Below are 21503 nucleotides of genomic sequence, written 5' to 3'. Positions count from 1 at the left end.
TTTAGCTTCGTGCTCCCGTCAAAGCACGGCATTCTGTTATTTTGCAAAGAAACGGGTTTGTTCATAACCCTTTCTTTTTATTTGTCTGAGGGTGTTAGATTCTAACAACTCTAGGCCTTAATTTGAAGCTAGAGCCCAGCGTACTTGCTGACATCCATCAAATAACCTCATTAAATAGATGGAATCTCATTGATAGAAGTAGAGTCATCATAGAAAAACAGCTGTCTTTGAAAATAAGCGTCTCCGTTTAGCCTGAGAAGAGAATCTTTGTTGTTTTCTGCTTGTGCTGATTTTGTGTGTGTGGTAGGGTGAGCAAATGGTAATATTTTCAAACTCCTATCATCAGCTTCTCTAGACTTATTTGCGTGCTGATAATTGGCCTGGTTTTGTGTCGATCTGTTGTATCTCACGTCCACGTCACTTTGAAAAACAAACTGGAGATCTCTATGTAAAGTAACAAGGTAAAGACAGGGCTTTATTCGGAGGGTTTGCTACAGAAAGACAGCTAAATAATAGACATACTAATATCCCCTAGTTGTCTAATTTTCATTTACTCAAATTATCTTAAATGTCTTTAAAGTACAAGTTAAGGATGAAAACAATGGATGGCTAGTGATTTTTAAATTATTTACTCTCCACTCCCTGAAAAAATAAGAGAAGCAGAATTATAGGTCAGCAATGTCAAGACATTCTGCATTGCTTGTCTTTATCATCATGCAGAATCTTTTTATTAAGGCAGCATAGAAAGAATAGATTTATGGACTGAAGGTACAATGTTTAATATGTCCATATCCATCTAGATTGACAGTTCCTACCGACATGAATTTCCCAGGAGAGACAGTGTTACTGGTGTCAGTGGATGGCATCATTTACTTCAATGTTCCATTATTAAACTGATAACAAGATAATTCCTCTGCTTCTCAGAGACATGACAGGGTTTACAATTGTTAACTTTCTTATTGCATGGGATTTCATGTTCTAGGTAGTTTTTAATAAGAAGCTTATTTTTATTTCAGTTCTGCAACAAATCAAAAATTACAACAAGAAAGTACAGAAAAAGAGAAACCTGGTTGGGTCTACAAGGCATCAAAATCAGGCTGGTTTCTAGAGGCTTATTTTTTATAACGGTAAATCTTTGTGCTCCTGTTGGTTTTCAATACTGCACATTTATGCATGTTTGTGCAATACAGAATATTTGCCGCAGTCATACTCTTCTTATCTTGTGAGGTGGGCGTTAGGAATGTTCTGTACATTGGTAATTCCGGCTGTATGATTTTGAGTACGATCAGCCAGCGGCCATTTGGAAAAGTAGAGGACTGCTGCAAGTGGCACCGATTGCCAGTAAGCCTCCAAGAATCCTTCTGCTGACAAGATGTAGCATAGCTGTGACTTGACCTGACCCTGACGTTGTACGAGAGGCAGGGTTACAGAGGCAGGCTAGTGGTGCAAGTCTTGGTAAGGTGGAAAACCTGTACCAACCCAAAAAGTCCTGTGGTGCTGTTGTTTATTCCCTTGTTGCTTGCTCTTTGCTGCTGAGGCTGCATCTAAGAGCTGTTGGGTAGGGCAGAGTCTGGCCTATGGCCCGTATGTTTCATTCTTTCATGTGTTAAAAAAACCTAGGAGAAGTCTCTCTGCAGCGTGTGTGTTTTTCAGTTAGATATTTACAAGATTGTTTATTGTGTCGTTGAAATAGCTGAGGAGTGCTCAGTAAACCGTTCTGTATCAACTTTTCACCAAGCGCCTGGTGGACCGCATGCTCCTGTAGCTACACACGTTCAGGACCTTCAGCAAGTGATCCAAGTGTGTTGGCTTGTTATGGTGTGCAGGTGAGAGATGGCGTGGGTCAAAACTGAGTGCATGTACCCCTCATTCAGACAGATGGGGGGGATTTTAGTGCTGAGAAATAATGATTCAGCTGCCAAGAAGTTCTCCTCTCCTGATGTGCTTGTATAGATGCAGCTGTCTTTTCCGCTGGTGAGTGATGAACTAAATACATTATTTTTGCCATTGTTTTAGAAAGACTGTATCTTCAGTGACGGGCTTCTTCCTAGTAAATGCTTCCTGAGGAATTTTGGTTAAAAACATTTGAGTTTGTTCTGACTAAGCAGATCGTGTGTCAAGGCTATACTGTGTTGTTTGGGAAGAAGAAACGTGTCTTGAAAGGAAGATTGAGGTCTTTCCATCTGACCCAAACGCAAATACCTTCTGAAGTTTAGATTGGTCAAGAATAATTTTGTAGGTATTTGAAATCTGGTTCTTAATGTAGTCTTCAGTCTTGGCACTCCCTCTATCTGCAGCAATTATCCTATTCCGCATCTCTGCTTCCCAAACAGTTGGCTGTTACAAAACCAGTCCTTCAGCCTTCTTGAAAGCTCCTCTTGATTTTACAACTTTCAGGGGAATGGTCTCTTAGAGATGATGTTAAGGATCTCTTTCTATTTCTGCAAGGGCTGTGCACATCAAAAATAAAATCCTGGGGATTTTTGCAAGTGTTTGAGAAAGCAGAAGGGGGTGCAGGTTGAGTGCAGCAGCAGTGTCCTAACAGAGCTTCTATGGACACTTGGTGCAGAACCATCCTCAAGCCTGGTGCAACAATGAGGAGGGACAGGCAGGGAAGAAAAAGCAGAAATTATATGGGTGGCTGCATTTCCTGAAGTGCAGGGAGATTATCCATACACCTGGAAGAATAGTTTAGGAGCAAATACGGGCTGTGGCCTGTGTTAGATGACCAAAATAAATATGGTTATTATGGGTATGAGGGTAGAGGATTGTGATTCCATTGTGTCTGTTGGGAATTTTTCTTAAATTTGCAGGAATTGATAGTGTTCACATTTAAATCCAGCCGCCTGAGATTTTTTTCAGACTCTTGGAGTGTACTCAAACTCCCTTATTCCCTGCAGAGCAGTACAGGACAAATGGTAATTGTCTACCTAGAGTTTTACTGCTGTCTGGCTTTAAATAGATGTTCTCAGGATTGTCTGACCCAAAGTAGGCCCAGTTTTTTTCTTTTTCTTCTTCCGTTTGTTTTGCAATGTCTTGCAGTGAATTCCGTGTGTTAGGGATGAAAGATCACTTGAAAACATACACAGTGGCAAACCTCATCCTTTTTATTTCTTTTGATGCTATTGCATTCATGAGGCATCCACATAGAGATAATGGAAGAGAAAAAAACATTCGCAAGGGAAATAGATTCTAGTTTAAGCTTCCAGGGGATTATTACAAACAGGGAGAAAAAATATTTTAAGGATTATGAGAAGTACCTTGTCAGTGTCCTTTTAAGTAGAACAACTACTAATGCATTAGTTACAGAATTGTGTGAAATGTAGCTTTTTACTAGGTGCTTTAGCTACAGTATGTTCATCTTATAATCATGTCCTAAATGGTACATTATATACCCTTCCTTTTCTATCTCCCCTCCCTCCAACAAAAAAAAAGTTTTATTGTAGACCTTCTCCCAGGAATGATCAAGAAAATCCTGTACACAGTGTCTGATGGTACAAACGTGTGTTCCTCCCTTTATAGGCATTTGGAGAAATTGTCTATCACCTTGTGTAATGTCGGGGTGTAAAGACCTTGTCTAGCCACATCTGTCACGGTGATCATCAGGGAGGGAGCAGTGTCTGCAGGGCTGCTGTGCTCCTTGACGCAGGGCGGAGTAGACAGGGTCTCTCAACAATAGGCAAAAGAGCAGTTTGGATGAAGAAGAGGGAACAGCATATGCCAGCTATGCTTCTGATCTGGAAGAAGGAATGGGCCAGGGGTCCCACTGTGCTTCAGTCATGCACGGTTTCGCTGGCAGCCCTCACTCAAGCTATGACAAAGCTGCAATTTAGTCAACTTTCATTTACCACTTACTACACTTTAGCAGCAGCTTTATCGTAAGATCTGTCAGTAGCCTCCTTTTGTAAGCTGGACAAGCGCAGTGCGGCCTTGCACTTGTGGTTCAAACAACTGTAATTAAACTCATGTCAGGTTGCCACTGCAAATTTCAGGAGTCAAGAGGAAGGATGAGCTCTCCAGGGATGCTCCTGGGCTGGGCCATGTGCTGAGATACCAACTCTTTGGGGCTATTAAAGTTGCAGGGGTGGTAATGGGGTACATGGCATCGTAGGCAGCAAAGAAGTGGGGAAAAAAAAAATTAAAATAGTGAGAAGAGGCTGAGATGTGATACAATTTCTGTTTATTACTTTCCAATAAAAACTCTGATTCTTATCACTTGTTATTCTTACTTCTTTCTTGCTGTTCTCTTTCTAGGTAATAGGAGATAATATTCTATGTTTTCTTTATAAATTCCTGCTTGTGATTTTAGGAGTAGATTCAAACCTCAAACATCGCAGATAGTTCCCCTGAATTTCCACATACAATAATTACTATTTTTTTTTTGCCATGAGTACTGATTCCAAATGAGAAGACCATAGAGGCATTTTGGGGAAGAGTAGTCACTTGAGGAAGGACAGTTTTGTTAGCATGGAGTGCTGGAGGATCTGTCTCCGCCTATGAATTAAGTTTAATTTCAAGTTATAAGAGAACACTGGGGGAAAAAAGGAGAATAAAATCCCTACTATTTTTAAATTTTTATTATTTCCTCTGAGATTTTGGGTTTCATCTGAATAGTCATGGCAGAAATGTAATTTTTGCTTTCAGTTATTTTTGTTATTGTAAACCACTACTTCTGTCAAAAGTATGTACTTAATGTTAAATATGAATGCTAAAACTAATCAATGTTAAATAAACATGTTGTCTTAATTAACAGCTCTTTGAAACATCACCGATCTTGTTCCTCCTCTTTTATACACTCCCAGCAGAATTTTCAAATTTCATTAATAACACTTGACATAACCTAACTCAGCTACTTGTGAATATAGTCAGCCACCCTTATTGTCTTACAACTTTCCCTGCTGAAAAATTTGCTTTGTTTTAAAGCTGAATTGTGTAGATTCCTGATATACTTTGGATTGTGACTGCAACTGTGAAAATCCTTATCATGTTGTCAGTGTCTGAGTTGGGGTGGGTTTTTTTTTCTTCAGTTAGTTTATAAAAAGCGTGAATTTGACAAGATAGGGTTTCTAGCTAACTTCCAGTTAGTGCATATTTTAACTAGTTTCTTACTCTGAATTTTTCTCATATATATTTTCTTAAACTGATTTTTCACAATTTGTGTTTTTAAAAATACAGTGTCTTTTTAAAGAGGTTTGTATTTATTTCTGGAGTACTCAAATTGTCTTGCATATTCAAATAGAACATAGAGCAAATTTTGTTTTGTAAACATTTGACCTATAGTGCTATATAAAATTTTTCACAATAGAAAAAATTATGGTATAGGAGAGAGAGATTTTTCCTCTGTCAAGAGAGGAATAAGAGCATGGCCAGTAATGCTTGTGTGCATTTAATAAAAAGCTTGGTCTTATATTTATGCCAGAGGTGCACACAAATGGGCACCTGCAGGCAAAGCAGGCACTTCATCAAATGCTTTCCTTCTCAAAAGACTCGTGTCTTGCAAACATCAGCCAGAAAGGTGGATGGGTAGGTAGTCTGCGGGTCAGGTGGGTGGCTGGTAGATTGATAGGTAGAGATTCATCAGAGCAAAAGAATGGAAATGATGATGATGATAAGAGGTATTGTCCTTTTAAATGAATAGATTGTAACCTCACCATGTCTAATTTTCTCCATAGCTGCCTTCCTTTTTAAAGTATATTTCCCTCCCTTCTAAAGATACTGAATATCTCATCCTTCTTATGGAGATAATTTGGGAGTTTACAGTTTCCAAAAATTATGTGTGTTGGACAATTTTTCTATACCATGCTTTTCAGTATTTTGCCTTAAACCAATGAGTCATTAACCCTCAGCATTATAGGAAAGTTCAAAAGAAGTGTTGTACTGACTGGGAGTGACAGATTAAGCTCATCCCAGATATTAATGCTGACAGTAAAACTTGTTTACAAAGCAAAAAAGATTAAAACCAAATTTCTTCTTACCTGTGAATCAAACTTATATGTGAAACTTTCATACGTTTCACATAAAAGAGTCAAATAAGAAAAGTGTGCCCAGATGTTTTTCTGTTCTCGTCTCCTGGTGTTTCCTTTGGATACGGACTGAGCCGGTAGTGTGTTCATAAGTTCTGTGATTTCTTTTTCTGATTTAACCTTTTAGCTGCTGCAATATAGGTCTCTGATGCATTTTTCTTGCAAGCATCATATTTCTAAGAAGTCCTTCATGCAGGAGCACTTGGGCTAAATTCTCTGCTGATCTCACCACGAATGTATCAACTTAAGAGTTTCACTGTCTGATGGTCTTTGATGGGTCCGGAATAAGTGGTTTTGCTTAGTCATAAATAGAAGTTAACATTGTTACTTGAACTGGACATTGATCGGAGGAGTAGTTAACATTCATTTAACAGTAAATAGCACTGTATGCAACTGGAAAGGTGTGTGTCTTGCTGCCATCCAGGAAGAATCCTATTAGAACTTATTTTATCTGAAAACTTGAACCTCAATAAAGATGATAGAGGCAGCAGCAGCTCCAGGCAGAACTTGGACCTGAAAAGGTGCTTAGTGCAGTGAGGAAGAGAGGCAATACACAGAAACAGCTCTTGGGGAACTGGGGCCACAGCCAGCGAATAGGAAATAAAATGTGTATCGTGGGAAAACAAGAGCTGGAATTTCCCTGTGCTGCTCTGCCAGTCCTCCCGGATTTTCCCCACATCCTACGAGTCTCCTCCCGGTTGATGTCTACACAAAACGGTCCCGGCTGCCTGTCACTGTCCTTAACTTGCATAGCATGAGGTTCCATGGGGCTGGTTTGGGTGTATCCTGGCTTCCTGAAGTCAGTTGGAGTATTGTGTTCATACGCTGCCATATTCGGCTGTAAACTCTTGCACTTATGTCTTACCTACCTCTAAAGAGCCCCAGGTACTTCTGGCATAGTATAAATAGTAAATAACTTCAATTCCTCTGAGCTCAGAAACAAATATATTTGACAGTTTTCCTGGTGGGCTCTGTGTCTAGGACAGCCTTTGTTCTCACTTTATCGCATGACGAAGAGAATGCGTAGTCCCCTACATGTTTGACTGGACCTGCTGGTCTTTCTTAATGACTTAGAAAACAGCGATAAAATAGATTACTTTGTATGCTATTTCTCATCCCCAGTGAAATACACAGCTATATTTCACTATACATGCGAGTAGTATACAGCTGGTAGCTGCCACATACAGGTAGTGGTAGTTAATCTCTGGAGTCACCGTAAAGTACTATATTACAAAATCTGGTAACATGGCTTAAAATGACTGCATGTCTATTCTTTTTCAGATTCTGATTGCCAGTATCATGTGCAGCTATAGCAGGGAGGACTGGACTGAACTTTCAAAAATGGCTGAGGTAATGGTTTTCTAAATGTATTGCTGTATCTTTTTTTTTTATTCTCCTTAAAAACAAGAGCTGCAATAAGGAATTTCTTGAAAGAAATAGGTTCAAAGTGAAAAATGAGAATTTAAAGCATGTCCATTATAATTTGTTTATTCTGTGTTTTCATTAAAATGATGGAAATGTAAATTTAAAGGAAATCTGTTCCATAAAAATGGTCCCTTGGATTTTTAAGCAGTACCTGGAAAGCCTTTAGTCTTTGAATCTATATACTTTTTATTTGCATTTTAAGCAAACTGTATATTATGACGGATGCCCTGATAAAATTTAATTCTACCTTTGAGAGCCTAACTTGATCTTACCTTGCCTACAGGCACACTAGTTTGACAGCACTAGAAGAATTTTTGAATATAAAACTCGTGAATATTTAAAGTATAAAAGGCTCATTTAATGCTATTCTAGTTTTAATACAGACTTTCAAAAATGATAGCAGAGAAAGCCAGGGTATATAATAGCAGTCAGCAGGCTTCCTATAATATAAAGCCAATCTTACACAAATGCAAACAGACTATGCACCTGAAATTTCGATTCAATGTGAAGGAAAAAATCTATTTAAAAACATGTACCTGTGTTCATAGGGAATAGTATAAGAAATACTTGATTAAAAGCACAATAATTTCATTCAAAAAGGTGTCTATATCTGAATGTAAGACAAAGTTGTTCTTTTTAAATAAAACTTTTTTTTCCATCAAAAGGATCTAGAGAAGATAAAAGGAATAGTTTCAGATCAATAAAGGAAGGTTTTAGCAAATTTAATCAAAGAAAAAAAATTAGCTTGTCACAATTGCTAGCATCAGCTTAGATTTAAATGATTTATAAGTTGGGTGGTTTTTTTTATATATGTGTAGATATGGGTGTGGATATTTTGTATTTGTGTTTTCATATGGCTGAACGTGTATGTTTGGACATCGTTGTTTCTTTATTCACAGTGTCCTAAGCCCTCCTATGGTGATGTGGGAAGACACTTCTCTTTTCTTTAGGCATTTGAAACCTATGGGGGGCGGGGGGGAATCACTTTGGGGACTTAGGGAAGTAAAATGAAACATTATCAGTAATTAGGTTGGTGATCTTCAGCACTAGTCCATTTTATACCTGTATTTACCTAATTGACTATGAAATCTTTTGTGGAATCCGTGCTTGACAGGAGCAGTACCACTTTTAAACTGACAAAGATGAATGGCTTTATTGTGCCATTTGCTTCTCTTTTTTAGTCCAGTACTACTGCTATCCAACTTTAAGTCAGATATTTCCAATCTATGTTTGTATTTATGTTACCCCTTTAGAAAAAAGTAGGTATTTAAATGCACTCAATAGTGTGTAACCTATGCGATATAACTTTCTTCCGCAAAGTGCTTGTTAGTCTCTACTCTGTGGAGAGAATCACACTTGTTTGGGGCGCTCTGGAATCCAGAACTGAAGAGCCGTGATATTTAATGGCATGCGTAGGATCCTACCTAGAAGGTAATAGATGTGGCTTTCCACAGAGCAGAAGCCCCAGAAGGTACCGCAGTGCCTCTCGGCAGGAGGACGACCTATTCATACAAAAGGTCAGCTTGTCACTGCGGCCGACAGCACCAGCATCAGCGCGGCATGGCCGGGCTCGCGGAGCTGGCCAGGACATGGAGGATTCCTGAAAGTGATGGATGGGTTCTCCCCTGCTCACACGCTCGGGGAGCTGCTGACCAGTGGCCACACAGCAGGCAGAGTTACTCCAGTTCAATAAGCAAAAACAAAAGGCAAATGCAGAACAAAACAGTGCAGCTGGGAGGGAGAGGTGTGTGTTTGTGTGCTGCCCTTGTACCCCTCGGCTCCTGTGCCTTTGTAATTGTAGCTAATAGAGGGTGCTGAAGAGAAATTAGCATGAATAATGTTTGTATCGATTTTTTTTAATACTCTCTTGCTTGACTTCGGAAACAAAAATATTTAATGGCAAAAGCTATGGCACAGTACAGGCGCTTGCAGAAAATTTAGAGACTAAATTCATTAAAGCAGAAAGGAGAAATTTACTACTGAGTCACAGTTCTTCAGAGCATAGAAGCACCTGCGTAACACTGACTACCAAACCTCGCTCCCAGTGCTGCCCTAAGGCCCTGTAATTACATTTCATTTTTAAACATTTTCCAGAACCAACTCCTTATTGTGCTTGTCTCTTTTTAATTTATTTTTTACTTTAATTTCCTTTGTCATTTTGGGAAGCCACATCAGTTTTTGAATTTCTTCTCTGTACTAATCAACACATTTCTTTTTCAAGGTATCAGAAGCAGAGCTTTCTGTCTTTAAAATAAATAAATAAATAAGCAAATGTCTAAAGAAATCTGTTTAACGTGAACAGTAAGTGCTACAGGAAAGCGTACATTACTTGAAGTTAATTTTGCATATTTTTTTTTCCTTTTGCATGTTTCATAGGTTGCTGGTGCTGATGCGCTGGAGTTAAATTTATCATGTCCTCATGGTATGGGAGAGAGAGGCATGGGCCTGGCCTGTGGGCAGGTAGGACTGTAACCACAATCTCTTTCATGTCTCTTCAGCAATCCTGCACTACCACATTGATAGGTACACCTCAAGGGGAAGACACAAGCAGCAGATTACTAGTTTGAGATTTTTGGGTAGAACGTGTTTAAATATTTAGTGCTGAAAGCAAAAAAGACAGAAACAGAATATACAAAATGCTTAGTTTTGCTTAGAACAAAAAATGCATTATGTATTTGACAAGGAACAAGATGAAAACAAGTAATTCCCTAAAAGTGCATGGACAGAATTTGTTGGTTTCCATTTTAGTGCCCTGTAGATATCTTTTAGATCACAACCTGGTGACTACTGCATATATCAATCATGGTTTTGAAGGACATGAGATATACACACATTTCATTTCACAATTTTTAGCATGTGAGCCTAACTGTATTTTAGAATCAGAATAGGGCATACATTCTGTTAGTGCCACCTACAGTTAACGTCTTCTCTTATAAGAGCCCGTGTTCTGTAACCTATAGATGTGATGGTTTACACAGTTTAGGTTGGAACTATTTGTGCCTGATGTCTCTTCCGTGTAGAAATCTGATGCAAAGTTTATCAATATATCCGTGACTTCAGTTAGGAGAATGTATGTTGTTTTGCCCATGAAAAGAGAATAAAAATGCACAAAAGCCAATTCTTACACTAATAAATATCCTTTTTAAGTTTTAAGATTTTTGCACGTTTTGGTCATGGTTTGAAATTTGTTTTGGCTCTGAAACATGCCCAAATATAGTGAGCTTGGAGGTCTCCGAAAAATCTTGGTTCACAGTCTACCAGGAGAGATTTTTCTAGATTTTGACCGTCTAAGTTTCAGAAGTCTGAAGCCTGTTCGATTTCCCATCTTACTACATTTTGGGAGAGGGGCAAAAGAAGAGGAGGGAGATGCAGAGCGGGAATCATGATTGCATGCTCTAAAATGGACTCATACTATTCAGTTGATCCCCTTGGAGAGAGCTAGTAGGTATCTTAATGCATCCTCACTTCCTTAAACAGAAAACTTTTCAGAACTGAGGTGTGGTTGGGTAACTAAACCCTTAACTTTCTAAAACTTTTATTAGGGAGGCAATAGGAGCTGTAACCATTTCAATGCCACTGTGGGCACACTTCAGGTGTAGCTTTATCATAGCAATACTGTCAGGCACAATGCACGGGATATTTTGTTATTTTCTGTGAACAAAATTATGTCAGTCTTTTCCATGCTATAGATTATTATTTTTAATGAAAATAATCTGGATGCTTTTCAAGGCCAGTGGTCATTTACCGAAGTTATGATTAAAAACAGGAGGGAATTATAAAAACCCTCCAAGGCCAAACTAGCACAGCGGTAATAGTTATTATTAATTTTTTTTCCCTGAATTGCATTCGACAACAAAGAGCTATAGTAGCTGGTTTTTTATAAGTTCATGAAGCGATTCCCACCCTTCACTGCAGAATGTAACTCAATAGTTTGGGCTATCCCCACCTGCGATGGCAGCACGCTGTAGAAGGGTGCGGTTTGGTCAGGGAGAGCCCCGAAGGTTTCATACAGAAGCTGAAACGTGCTCCTTTCAAGCATGCTTTTTTTTTTTTTTTCTTTTTTTTTTTTTTTAAGGCATATGTTATTTCCAGCTTTCACTGGTTGGAATAATATATGCATGTGAAGTTGCTTAGATGTGTAGTCAGTAGGGAGCTGTCTGGCTACATGAGTTTTTACATATCTTTCAGCTATTGTAAAATCAGAGAACCAAATGCAAAATCTGAGCACTCAGGGCTATCGTGTGGATTTGTGACTCTCCTTGGAGGAGATCAGATCCATAAAGCAAGCAGAAGATTACATTATATATACATATATGTTTGTATAATAATAAAATTTCTCTCTTCCCCATACAATATGGATATTCTTTTGAATGTTTAATGTATACTACTCTTGCTTAAATATATTCTTGTGTTCTCTTAACTGTCTCACCAAAATGAGAGCTCAGAAAAGAATCTTTTAGACGAATAAATGAATAAAACAAGCCATCTTTAGAGGGCCAGATCCCAAGGATCTTCCTCAGAGTTAGCTAAAATTAAATTATAGTGGCTTTAAATGTAGTTTATCAAAGCAAAGGGTGAGGATAAACTGGATAAAATAACAGTATGTGCAATGCGATTTATCTGTAGCCCTTCAGAGGGCTTCCACGTGTGGTGGCCCCTGGAGGCGCCATCATAAGACAAGGAAGTATTTTGGCTCTACTCCTAATTTTATTTTTTTTCCCCAGAGCAGAAGTCAGATAGGCCATATATAGGTGGTGTGGGGAGGAGAGGGCTCAGATATGCTGTGAAAAAAACCCACCACTCGATATCTAGAAGTCAGGGCATGAGGCTTTGAAAGACAGAGCAGCTTTCCTGGTTTTACAGTGAAGCAGGTTTTCTTAAATCTTTTTGATAACATAATCCATGTCTTCATAGGAAAATTTTTTAAGGATTAGGTCCCTTTTCATGCCTAAGCACATTAAATCCTCAGGAAACTACAAAAATTGCTGAGACGAAAAATAATGGCAGAAAAACAAGTATGTGTATTTTTTACTATTTATATTATCTAAAATGTTCTGCCTTTCTTTTGTTGTTTAAGAAAAAAAAAGGGAAAGGAAAGGTTAATTACACTGTCTACTTTTTCTCCTCATTTCAATTCCTACGGTGTGCCTAAGGGTAAGTGTAGAAATCTGGGAACATCAGATTTGTTTTTTCTCCATCCCATTTTGTTATCTAGACTCAAACACTTCCACTGTTTTATATCCTCTGTAAATTTTTAAAATTCCAAATATATCCAAATTATATACATATAAAGAATTGGTACTAAGCCTGGCTGTTTGTTTTATACCGAATTACAGTTCTCAACTTTTATTTGATTTTAATTCCAAGTCATTAGTGCAGACACTCTGGCGCCCAGGCAGCATAGCTAGCCAGAGGGTAATATTAAGAGGCATCTGTATTGCTGCCAATAAGTTACTTAAAGCTGGTTCTGTATAAAATGTCAATTATATTTACTAATGCTGATTAATGATAATAAAGTTAAGGTTTGTATTCGTTCATAACAATCTGCAACTGTATAAAAGTTGGATATCATTAAAAATTGTAATAGAATTTCCATCGTTAGGTTTCACAGCACTAATGCACAAATTTTCTTCGAATGGGATAACGTAAGTGTACAAAACATTTAATATTAAACATAAAGACAATGTGGTGAACAGTAGATTATTAAAAAATGACACTATCGCTTTCCCACTATAGTTCATTACTGTAGTAATTACAGCATAAAATTATGAAAATAATAAATTGATCAAACATCTGGGATGGTAGCACTCAGTTCAATGTCTAACTTGTGTTGTATTTGTGGTGCACTTTTTGTCTCTTCACTGAAAACCATGCTAAGATGTTTTAATATTTTTTTTACTTATCCTTCAAAAAAGCGGTGTTAAATATTCAGAACCATTACTGTGATGTGAAACCAACAAATTTAAGTGTTTGGCTTTTTGGTTTTGGTCCAAAAGTCAGCTCCAGCTGCTCTGGCAAGAATGAATAAATAGTTGAATTGAGTTGATAATCTGGGTTTTATTTTACATTCCTGCTTAATTTGGTGTCATTCTTTGTTGTTTAGATGAAACCCCAGGTCTAGTAAATGTAATGTGCATATTCCTAGAATCATTGGAATAAAGCCAACTAGGATGAGTGCTATCCAAAGTCTTCAACAATATCAGTGAGTCTCCTCGGCCTAATGGGGAGTGAAAAACAACAGAGGGAAGAAAAGAGCAGCCTACAGCTGCTTGAAAGGTAATAACAAAGATGCTGAAAGAGTAGCTACAAAGAGGGAAAGATGATTCTTCGTAGTATCAGATGATACAGCACGGAGCAATGGCCACAACTCATAGGCTGAATGTTTCAGGTTGGGCATCAGGAAAATAATTCGCCAAGGAGGTGATGCAGTACAGGAACATGTTGTCTAGCAGGGCTGTGTACTCTCCATCTCTGGAGTTTTCAGGGCTCAGGCAGGCAAAGGGCAACCTCAACTGGTGTTGGCACTAGTGCCCCTCAGAGCTGGAGCTTGGACCATCTGCCCTCCAGAAGCCTATTCAGACAAACGTTTCTGGGGATTCACCCTGCTCAGTTCCTATCCGAAGGTACTGCATTGTTCGTACTAGGGATAGGAAATGAGAAGTGGGTAAAGGGAAGCATGAGGACTCACCTGTTCACTTGGGGTGAGATGATCGGTATGATAGCCAGCTCTCAAGTCAAAAGCAACACATCAGTTAAATTTCCAAAGCACAGGGGATGCTTCTATACTTTTACAGAAAACCAAATCTCACATTCAGAGATCTCAGCCTAAGTTCAAAACCAGATATTCTTTATGCTATAAGCAAATATTTTAAAAGTTAATAACATCCTGGCTTATAGATATTTCTCATTAATTAGTCATACCTTCTAGCCTCCAAAATATAAAAAATCTTTGCCTATCTCAGCATTTAAGCTATAGGTTTGGGGAATTGTTTGCTTTTTTTAGTTTATATTGAAGGAGGCATGCATGTGTCTCTCGCGAACACTGAAATCCAGATCCTGGCGTTTTAAATATTCAGATCATATGTAAAATGAACTTGCTTTGTGGTTCTTTTCTTACCTTTATTTTCATTTTACTTAAACTGTACTTGCTACAGCCTCTGCTGCTGGCTGTGTTCATGTTTATTGCCTGCAATTAGGAGGCAAGTTTCATAAAAGCCCACATTGCCTCATTCAGAAGATGACAAATCTGTTAAAAACAAAAAGCAAAAAAACTCAGAAGCCCTGGTTACTCTGCAAAGATGAGAACTGGCTGCATGGAACAATTAAATTTGCTCTGCTGTACCTTGGAAATAGGAAAGATGAGGCTGCTTTTTAATTGAAGTGCACAACATAGCATGCTAATTCGCTGTTGCTCTGCCAGCAAGGAGCTTGAAGTATTTTAAATAAATGATGCCCCAAACAGAATTTGATTATATCTGTGTTCATGTGGCATTCTACTATCACCCTACAATAATATGCTGGTTAAGTATAATTCATTGAGTCCTGAAGGCAGTATTAGTTCTCTCTCTTCTCTTTTATATCAGTTACTGCAACAAATTAATGCAAAGTACAGCAGGGTGGTGTTACACTGTGCTGTAGCGGCAGTGGGAACGTTGCCACCCAAAATCCAGTATAAACCAGGATAATCAAAGTGAGGTTTTTGTTGGTGTGTGTGGTGGAGTTTCAGGATTTGTAGGTCGTCTTATTCTCTTGCATTGGTCACTTTCATGTGTTTTGGCTGCGATCTTAGGAAGGCAGGTCTCAGCTGATCTCACTGTCTTTGTGTCTGTCAGTGCCCTCTGTTGCTTTGGGGCATGTTTCAACCAAATGACCTGTCTCGGTCATGTTTCTCAGAGTTGAAACTGTTTCAAAGATACTGAATTTCTCTAAGTTTCATAAAACTAGGCAGCATGGTAGCGCAGAGAATTTGCTGCCCAAACTGATGGGTGTGAATGGGAGCCTGTATTGGGTTCGCACGGCAAGGTTTTGGTAATGGGGAGGCTACAGGAGTGGCTTCTGTGAGAAGCTGCTGGAAGTTTCCCGTATGTCTGATAGAGCAGATGCCAGCCGGCTTCAAGACAGATCCACCACTGGCCAAGGCCGAGCCCATCAGCGACGGTGATAGTGCCTCTGTGATAACATATTTAAGAAGGGGAAAAAAACCCAAACTGCAGAACAACAGCTGAAGAGGGGAGTGAGAATATGTGAGAGAAACAACTCTGCAGGTACCAAGGTCAGTGAAGAAGATGGGCAAGGAGGTGCTCCAGATGCCAGAGCAGAGATTCCCCTGCAGCCTGTGGTGAAGACCATGGTGAGATAGGCTGTGCCCCTGCAGCTCACAGAGGTTAACAGTGGAGCAGATACCTACCTGCAGCCCATGCAGGATCCCATGTCAGAGCAGGTGTATGCCTAAAGGAGGCTATGACCCCATGGGAAGACCACTCTGGAGCAGGCTCCTTGCAGGACCTGTGGACCCATGGAGAGAAGTCCACGCTGGAGTAGGTTTGCTGGCACGACCTGTGACCCCGTGGGGGGACCCACGCTGAAACAGTGTGCTGCTGAAGGACTGCAGCCTATGGAAAGGACCCATGCTGAAGCGGTTCGTGAAGAACTGCAGCCTTTGAGAAGGACTCATGTTGGAGAAGTTCATGGAGAACTGTCTCCTGTGGGAGGGACCACACGCTGGAGCAGGGGAGGAGTGTGAGGAGCCCTCCCCCTGAGGAGGAAGGAGCGGCAGGAACAAAATGTGATGAACTGACTGCAACCCCCATTCCCTGTCCCCCTGCACTGCTTGGGGGAAGGAGGTAGAGAAAATCAGGAGTGAAGTTGAGCCCAGGAAGAAGGGAAGGGTGGGGGAAAGCTGTTTTAAGATTTAGTTTTTATTTCTCACAGAATGGTCAGGGTTGGAAGGGACCTCTGGAGATCATCTAGTCCAACCTCCCCGCCAGAACAGGGTCACCTACAGCAGGTTGCACAGGACGGCATCCAGGCAGGTTTTGAATGTCTCCAGAGTGGGAGACTCCACAACCTCTCTGGGCAGCCTGTTCCAGTGTTCCACTACTTTATCAAGGTAAAGAAGTTCCTCCTCATGTTAAGATGGAACTTCCTATGTTCAAGTTTGTGCCCATTACCTCTTGTCCTATCACTGAGCACCGCTGAAAAAAGACTGCTCCCATCTCCCTGGCGCCCTCCCTTTAAGTATTTGCAAGCATTAATAAGATCCCCCCTCAATCTTCTTTTCTCTAGACTAAAGAGACCCAAGTCCCTCAGCCTTTCCTCATGTGAGAGATGTTCTAATCCCCTAATCATCTTTGTAACCCTTTGCTGTGTAGCCCTTTGATGCGGCCTCACCAGGGCAGAGTAGAGGGGGAGGATGACCTCCCTCGACCTACTGGCCACACTCTTCTTGATGCACCCCAGGATGCCATTCGCCTTCCTGGCCGCCAGCGCACATTGCTGGCTCATGGTCATCCTGTTGTCCACCAGGACTCCCAGGTCCCTTTCCACAGGGCTGCTCTCCAGGAGGTCAGCAGCCTACTCTGATTTGATTGGTAATAAATTAATTTTCCCCGAGTCGAATCTGTTTTGCTCGTGCTAGTAATTGTCAAATGATTTCTCCCTGTCCTTATCTAGACCCATAACCCTTCTCTCCCCTGTCCAGTTGAGGAGGGCAAGTGATAGAGTGGCTTTGGTGGGCACCTGGTGTCCAGCCAGGGTCAGCCCACCACAGAGCCTTAGTAGTCCAGCCGAAGGAAAAACTCAGGCAGACGCAGGAAATTCAGTCACAAAGCACAGACTCCTCAGAAACAAGGTTTCCTTGGTTCAAGCAGCGATGGTGTTATTCTGTGTGCAGAGATGTGCTGCACTGGGTGCTGTTTTGCTGGGAGGGTATTTGGGATGAGCAAGGAGAAGGGATGCTGCTGATTGACTCCTCCAACTTCTGCAAACGTAGATCTAAGCACACTTTTTCACAGGCCAGGAGGTGTGTTTTGTGGGCTTAAGTTCCTTGGTCCCACACTGTTCGTGGCTACATGTCATCCTTTATGACAGTTCAGTCTTGTTGTTTCAACCTCTTTGAATGATTTTTTCACCTTCCCTGGTTTTATATGTGTCTCTTCCCTTTCTCTTTCCACTTCCTCTTCTTTTGAAATATCCCTCATAATGTAAAACCCTTTGCGGAGTTGCTTTCAAAGTAACGGTTGACTCATGAGCTATTTCACTGGAAATCTGAACAGAAAAAGCTTTCTGACTGTGTGGTCACTCCTGGATTGGTGACATCACTCACCTTCCTCCAGTACCTGAGGATTCATTTCCTTTCCTGTTGCCCACACAGGATTCAGGTGTGATTAAATGTCATGATTTAAATGGATTTCTTCCACGTCTTTAGTTCTGTACGTCCTTCATGTGCTTATGTATTCTAGCTTTTGTAACATGTAAAAGGAGACAATACTTAATAACGAGGTACGGCAGTTAATTGGTATTTTGTCTCAAGAATTCTGTTTTTCATACACTCAAGGAGAAATGAATTAAGATACAAAGTTTAATAAATTCATCATCAGAACACTATTCTGTAATTTTATATTGCGGTTTGACAACATTTAATCCACTGTTATTGCTTTGAAGGATTTTTAATTGAATTACTCAAAAGACAAAATGGAAAATAAAAAGGGATTATAAATAGGACAGTAATGTTAACAGCACTACCAACTGGCTGAAACTTTTTAATGACATCATATGGCTGTTAATAACGTTTTAAATACTGTTTATATGTGATAACTTTTTATTTATGTATGGAAAGCAGTCTCTACAGAATGGATTTTCTTAGAAAAAGCAAAAGTTTCCTTGAAATTCATGAAGACATGAAAGGAGGTTGGGGATAACCTTATTTTCAGCCTCACTATGATGGAAGCATTTCAGCTGGAGTTCACGTTATGGATGACAGCTGGCACAACGAAGGTCAGTTCGGCTAAAATATCAGTGACCTGCTGCTATTTAAAAACGAACAAAAAGATTTGGGCTGTTTTGATGACACTTCAGGAGCCTAACGATCATGGAGTATATAGCAAGGGCTTCACAGAAAGACAGACAACCATGATTTTTTTAAAAACAAATGGCAACCTGTACTTATTCTTGCTGTTGTATTTTAATGCACTGAGATGCTTCCAGAAAAGGGAAATGTAGAAAACTCAGGCAAGCATATTTCTGTGGTCTACATGGTTAAATGTTTGGGTTAAATGTCCAGATCCTGTGTACTGCTGTGCGTTTGGATATGTGGTCACAGTATAAACTGTTGCAGTTGTTCATACACATGATGTATGGTAAACAGGATTTATTGGAAAGGAAACGATCAGCAACAAGCATCTGTGTGCAGGTAAAATAAAATATTTTAAGATTGTGCATCTTGGTGCACAATAAAAGTTAACTACGCAGTGCACATTAATAGCTTTTTTTTTTTCTACGGTTTCAGTTTTATGCCACCATTTGATAAAGTTAATTAACAGTGTGTTAACTAGTCTCTTCACTGCCTACACAAGAATTTTCAGGACTAGGCTTATACTTTTTTGATTTTGCCTCACCTCCTAGTAAAGTTAGCCAGTGTGCTGGGAGGCGTGCTCTTTACACTAGACCAGATCTGGATACAGGCCCATACGATGATCTCTTTAAAACTGGGTGGGAAATCCTCAGAGCAGAGATTTTAAATTCCTGAGTTTGGTGGTTTCAAAGGTTTATGGTTTCCTCAATTATTTGATATTTTCTGTCTCTTTGTTATAGGAAAGGACTGAGAGCTTGCTTACCTGACCACAAGAAAAAGCTATTTGTAGCTGCAGCACTCATATATTTGAGTTCTCTGCTTCCCTTTAAAATATTTCATGTATGACGTAAACCTAATCAAACCTGCCTTCTAGCAGGTAACCTCTGCATGAACTAAAGAGCTGAAATATTGTTTAATCATGCTGCTTACCACTTTTTTACAGTGATATGAAAAACATTATTTTGGTTAGCTAGAAACAACCAAGATAAAATATTTTGTTCTGTCTGGGGTAAAAAGGCATTTTTTATTAGTCAACACTTTACATATACCAATGCTGTTGATAAATAAATCTTTCCAGTTAGTATCTGCAAGAAGTTTACAAAATGTAAATGTGCAGTTTCACATTTTTCACTTGGAATGTTTAAGCAGAGTTGGTATCAGAACAAATGATTTGCTAATTTGAACTGGCAATCTGTGCTTCACCCTTTCAGGCCAACTATTATTAACCTTTATTCTCACAACCAAAGAAAATAATGGTTGTGCCTGACTCCTTTAACGTTGCATTAAAATCAATAGCTGTAAATAATGATTGTGACAGTTTTAACTGAGCTATGTCAATGAAACATAGAGTTTTCCCTATTGTATAACCATTTTTTTAAGAAGCCTTATAGTTAATTTTAAAAGCAGAAGGTTTTTTAACAGTGATGTTTCTTCTGGTTGCTTAGATTAACATTTTAAATTGTTAAAAAAACAAAACAAAACAAAAAACAAATTGGGAATAAAGAAAAATGTTATGGTTTTACCACCTATTTAGAGAGAGGACTCAGTTTTCAAAATAGATTCAATTGTTTTTCTTTAAGTGCTGGGGAAAAAACAAAAAGCTTTTATGTGATCTGAAAAAGGGAGTAATTGCAAAGCTGACTAAAGACAGCCACAAACCTTTCAAGTCTCAGTTGCGCTTGATCTTGACATCCCTCTTATCGTTGCTGTAACTCCCAACACAAATCTGTGTTTTGTACTTTTGTGTACCGGTCAATCAAAAATTTCCAGCTCATTTTTGACCTTGTCTTCATGTTGGTTATCTTTTCAGTCATTAGGTGCTGTGTTATCAAAGAAGGGTGTAGGAGTGCTGTGCTGCTAATAAGGCATCCAAAGTGGATCTCCCACACAGCACTTTGATAAATGTATTCTTAAGTTTGGATACTGACCTATGTTAATATTGGCACCTATTAGATGAGGTGTGCTGAAAAGCTTTGGAGTGTCAGTTTTTGGTTTATTTGTCGGGGTTTTTTTAAAGGTACTGTTAAGCATTGTTCATTTGTGCAGCTCCAGTATTGTACTACAATAAGGAAATGCTGTAAAAACCTCTTTTTTTTCCTCATTTTTAAATTTTGAATAGAGAAAGGTGATCAAAGGCTATTTGTCTTATGTTTTTAATATCTTTCAAACATTCTAATTGTAGAGGTGGAGGAGAAGCAGTGATTGTGATACCAAATGAGAAAGAGGAGGGAGATGAGGATCTGCTGAATTGAAATTTATTAAGAAATTCTGATTTTGCCAAAACCTTTTATGAGTCTTTTAAGGTTTATTTGGTTAAACACTGTTGAATTTCACATTCCGTTGTTTCTATGTGCACCAATTTATTTAAGATTTTCCAAGAAGCCTAACTGTGAGAAGTAGGAACCACAGTATTGTCATAGTCTCATGTTGGCTTTTCTCAATACCTGCTGTTATCTCTCCCTGTATAGACTGGGTCTTAGAGCTTTGACTACTCAGGTCAGCCATGACCAAAGTCTGGACCTAATCCAGAGTGACTTGATTTTATCCTGTGACACAGGGATAAACTGGAAAAAAAAGGAGAATCTCGATTAGGCTCCCCCAAGTGGAACTTGAAGTGACTGATCTGAAGAGCAGCTGATCAAATCATGACACCAAGCTTGCAGCTTTACTTTAAAGTAATAAACTCCTAGCATCTAAGAATGGAGCTAGATGGCAGAGTTTTTTTAGTTCTTATAATTTCCCACAGAAATAATAAAAGAAAGTTGAATCCAGTCGCGAGGCTTTTGCTTAGATTTTTACTTTGGCAAAAAGATCTATAAATTGGGAGTAATTACTCCCTATAAATATAAAGAAATAATGGTTAAATTAAAATAAAAAATATATAGTCTTTACATGGTCTTCAAATGATAATGTTTTGGCATGAGTGAAAGACTATAACAAAAAGAAAGAATGTAGGTCTGCAAAAGCTAATGGGAATTTTCCAA

At 39.2% G+C, this 21503-nt stretch overlaps 1 protein-coding gene across 1 annotated transcript in view; it reads left to right on the top strand.

Annotated features, from left to right (window-relative positions):
• The window catches only part of DPYD (dihydropyrimidine dehydrogenase), a 359045-nt gene that overhangs the window by 226855 nt on the left and 110687 nt on the right, over positions 1-21503 (top strand). The window contains exons 15-16 of the mRNA XM_009884907.1: positions 7305-7373; positions 9825-9908. Coding sequence (XP_009883209.1) covers positions 7305-7373; positions 9825-9908 — 153 coding nt within the window. The remainder of the gene's footprint in view (positions 1-7304; positions 7374-9824; positions 9909-21503) is intronic.

Source organism: Charadrius vociferus, unplaced genomic scaffold (genome assembly GCF_000708025.1).
Source record: "Charadrius vociferus isolate BGI_N301 unplaced genomic scaffold, ASM70802v2 scaffold163, whole genome shotgun sequence".
NCBI lineage: Eukaryota > Metazoa > Chordata > Aves > Charadriiformes > Charadriidae > Charadrius > Charadrius vociferus.
The sequence above is the reverse complement of the archived record's forward strand: the minus strand, read 5'-3'. Positions and strand labels throughout refer to the sequence as shown.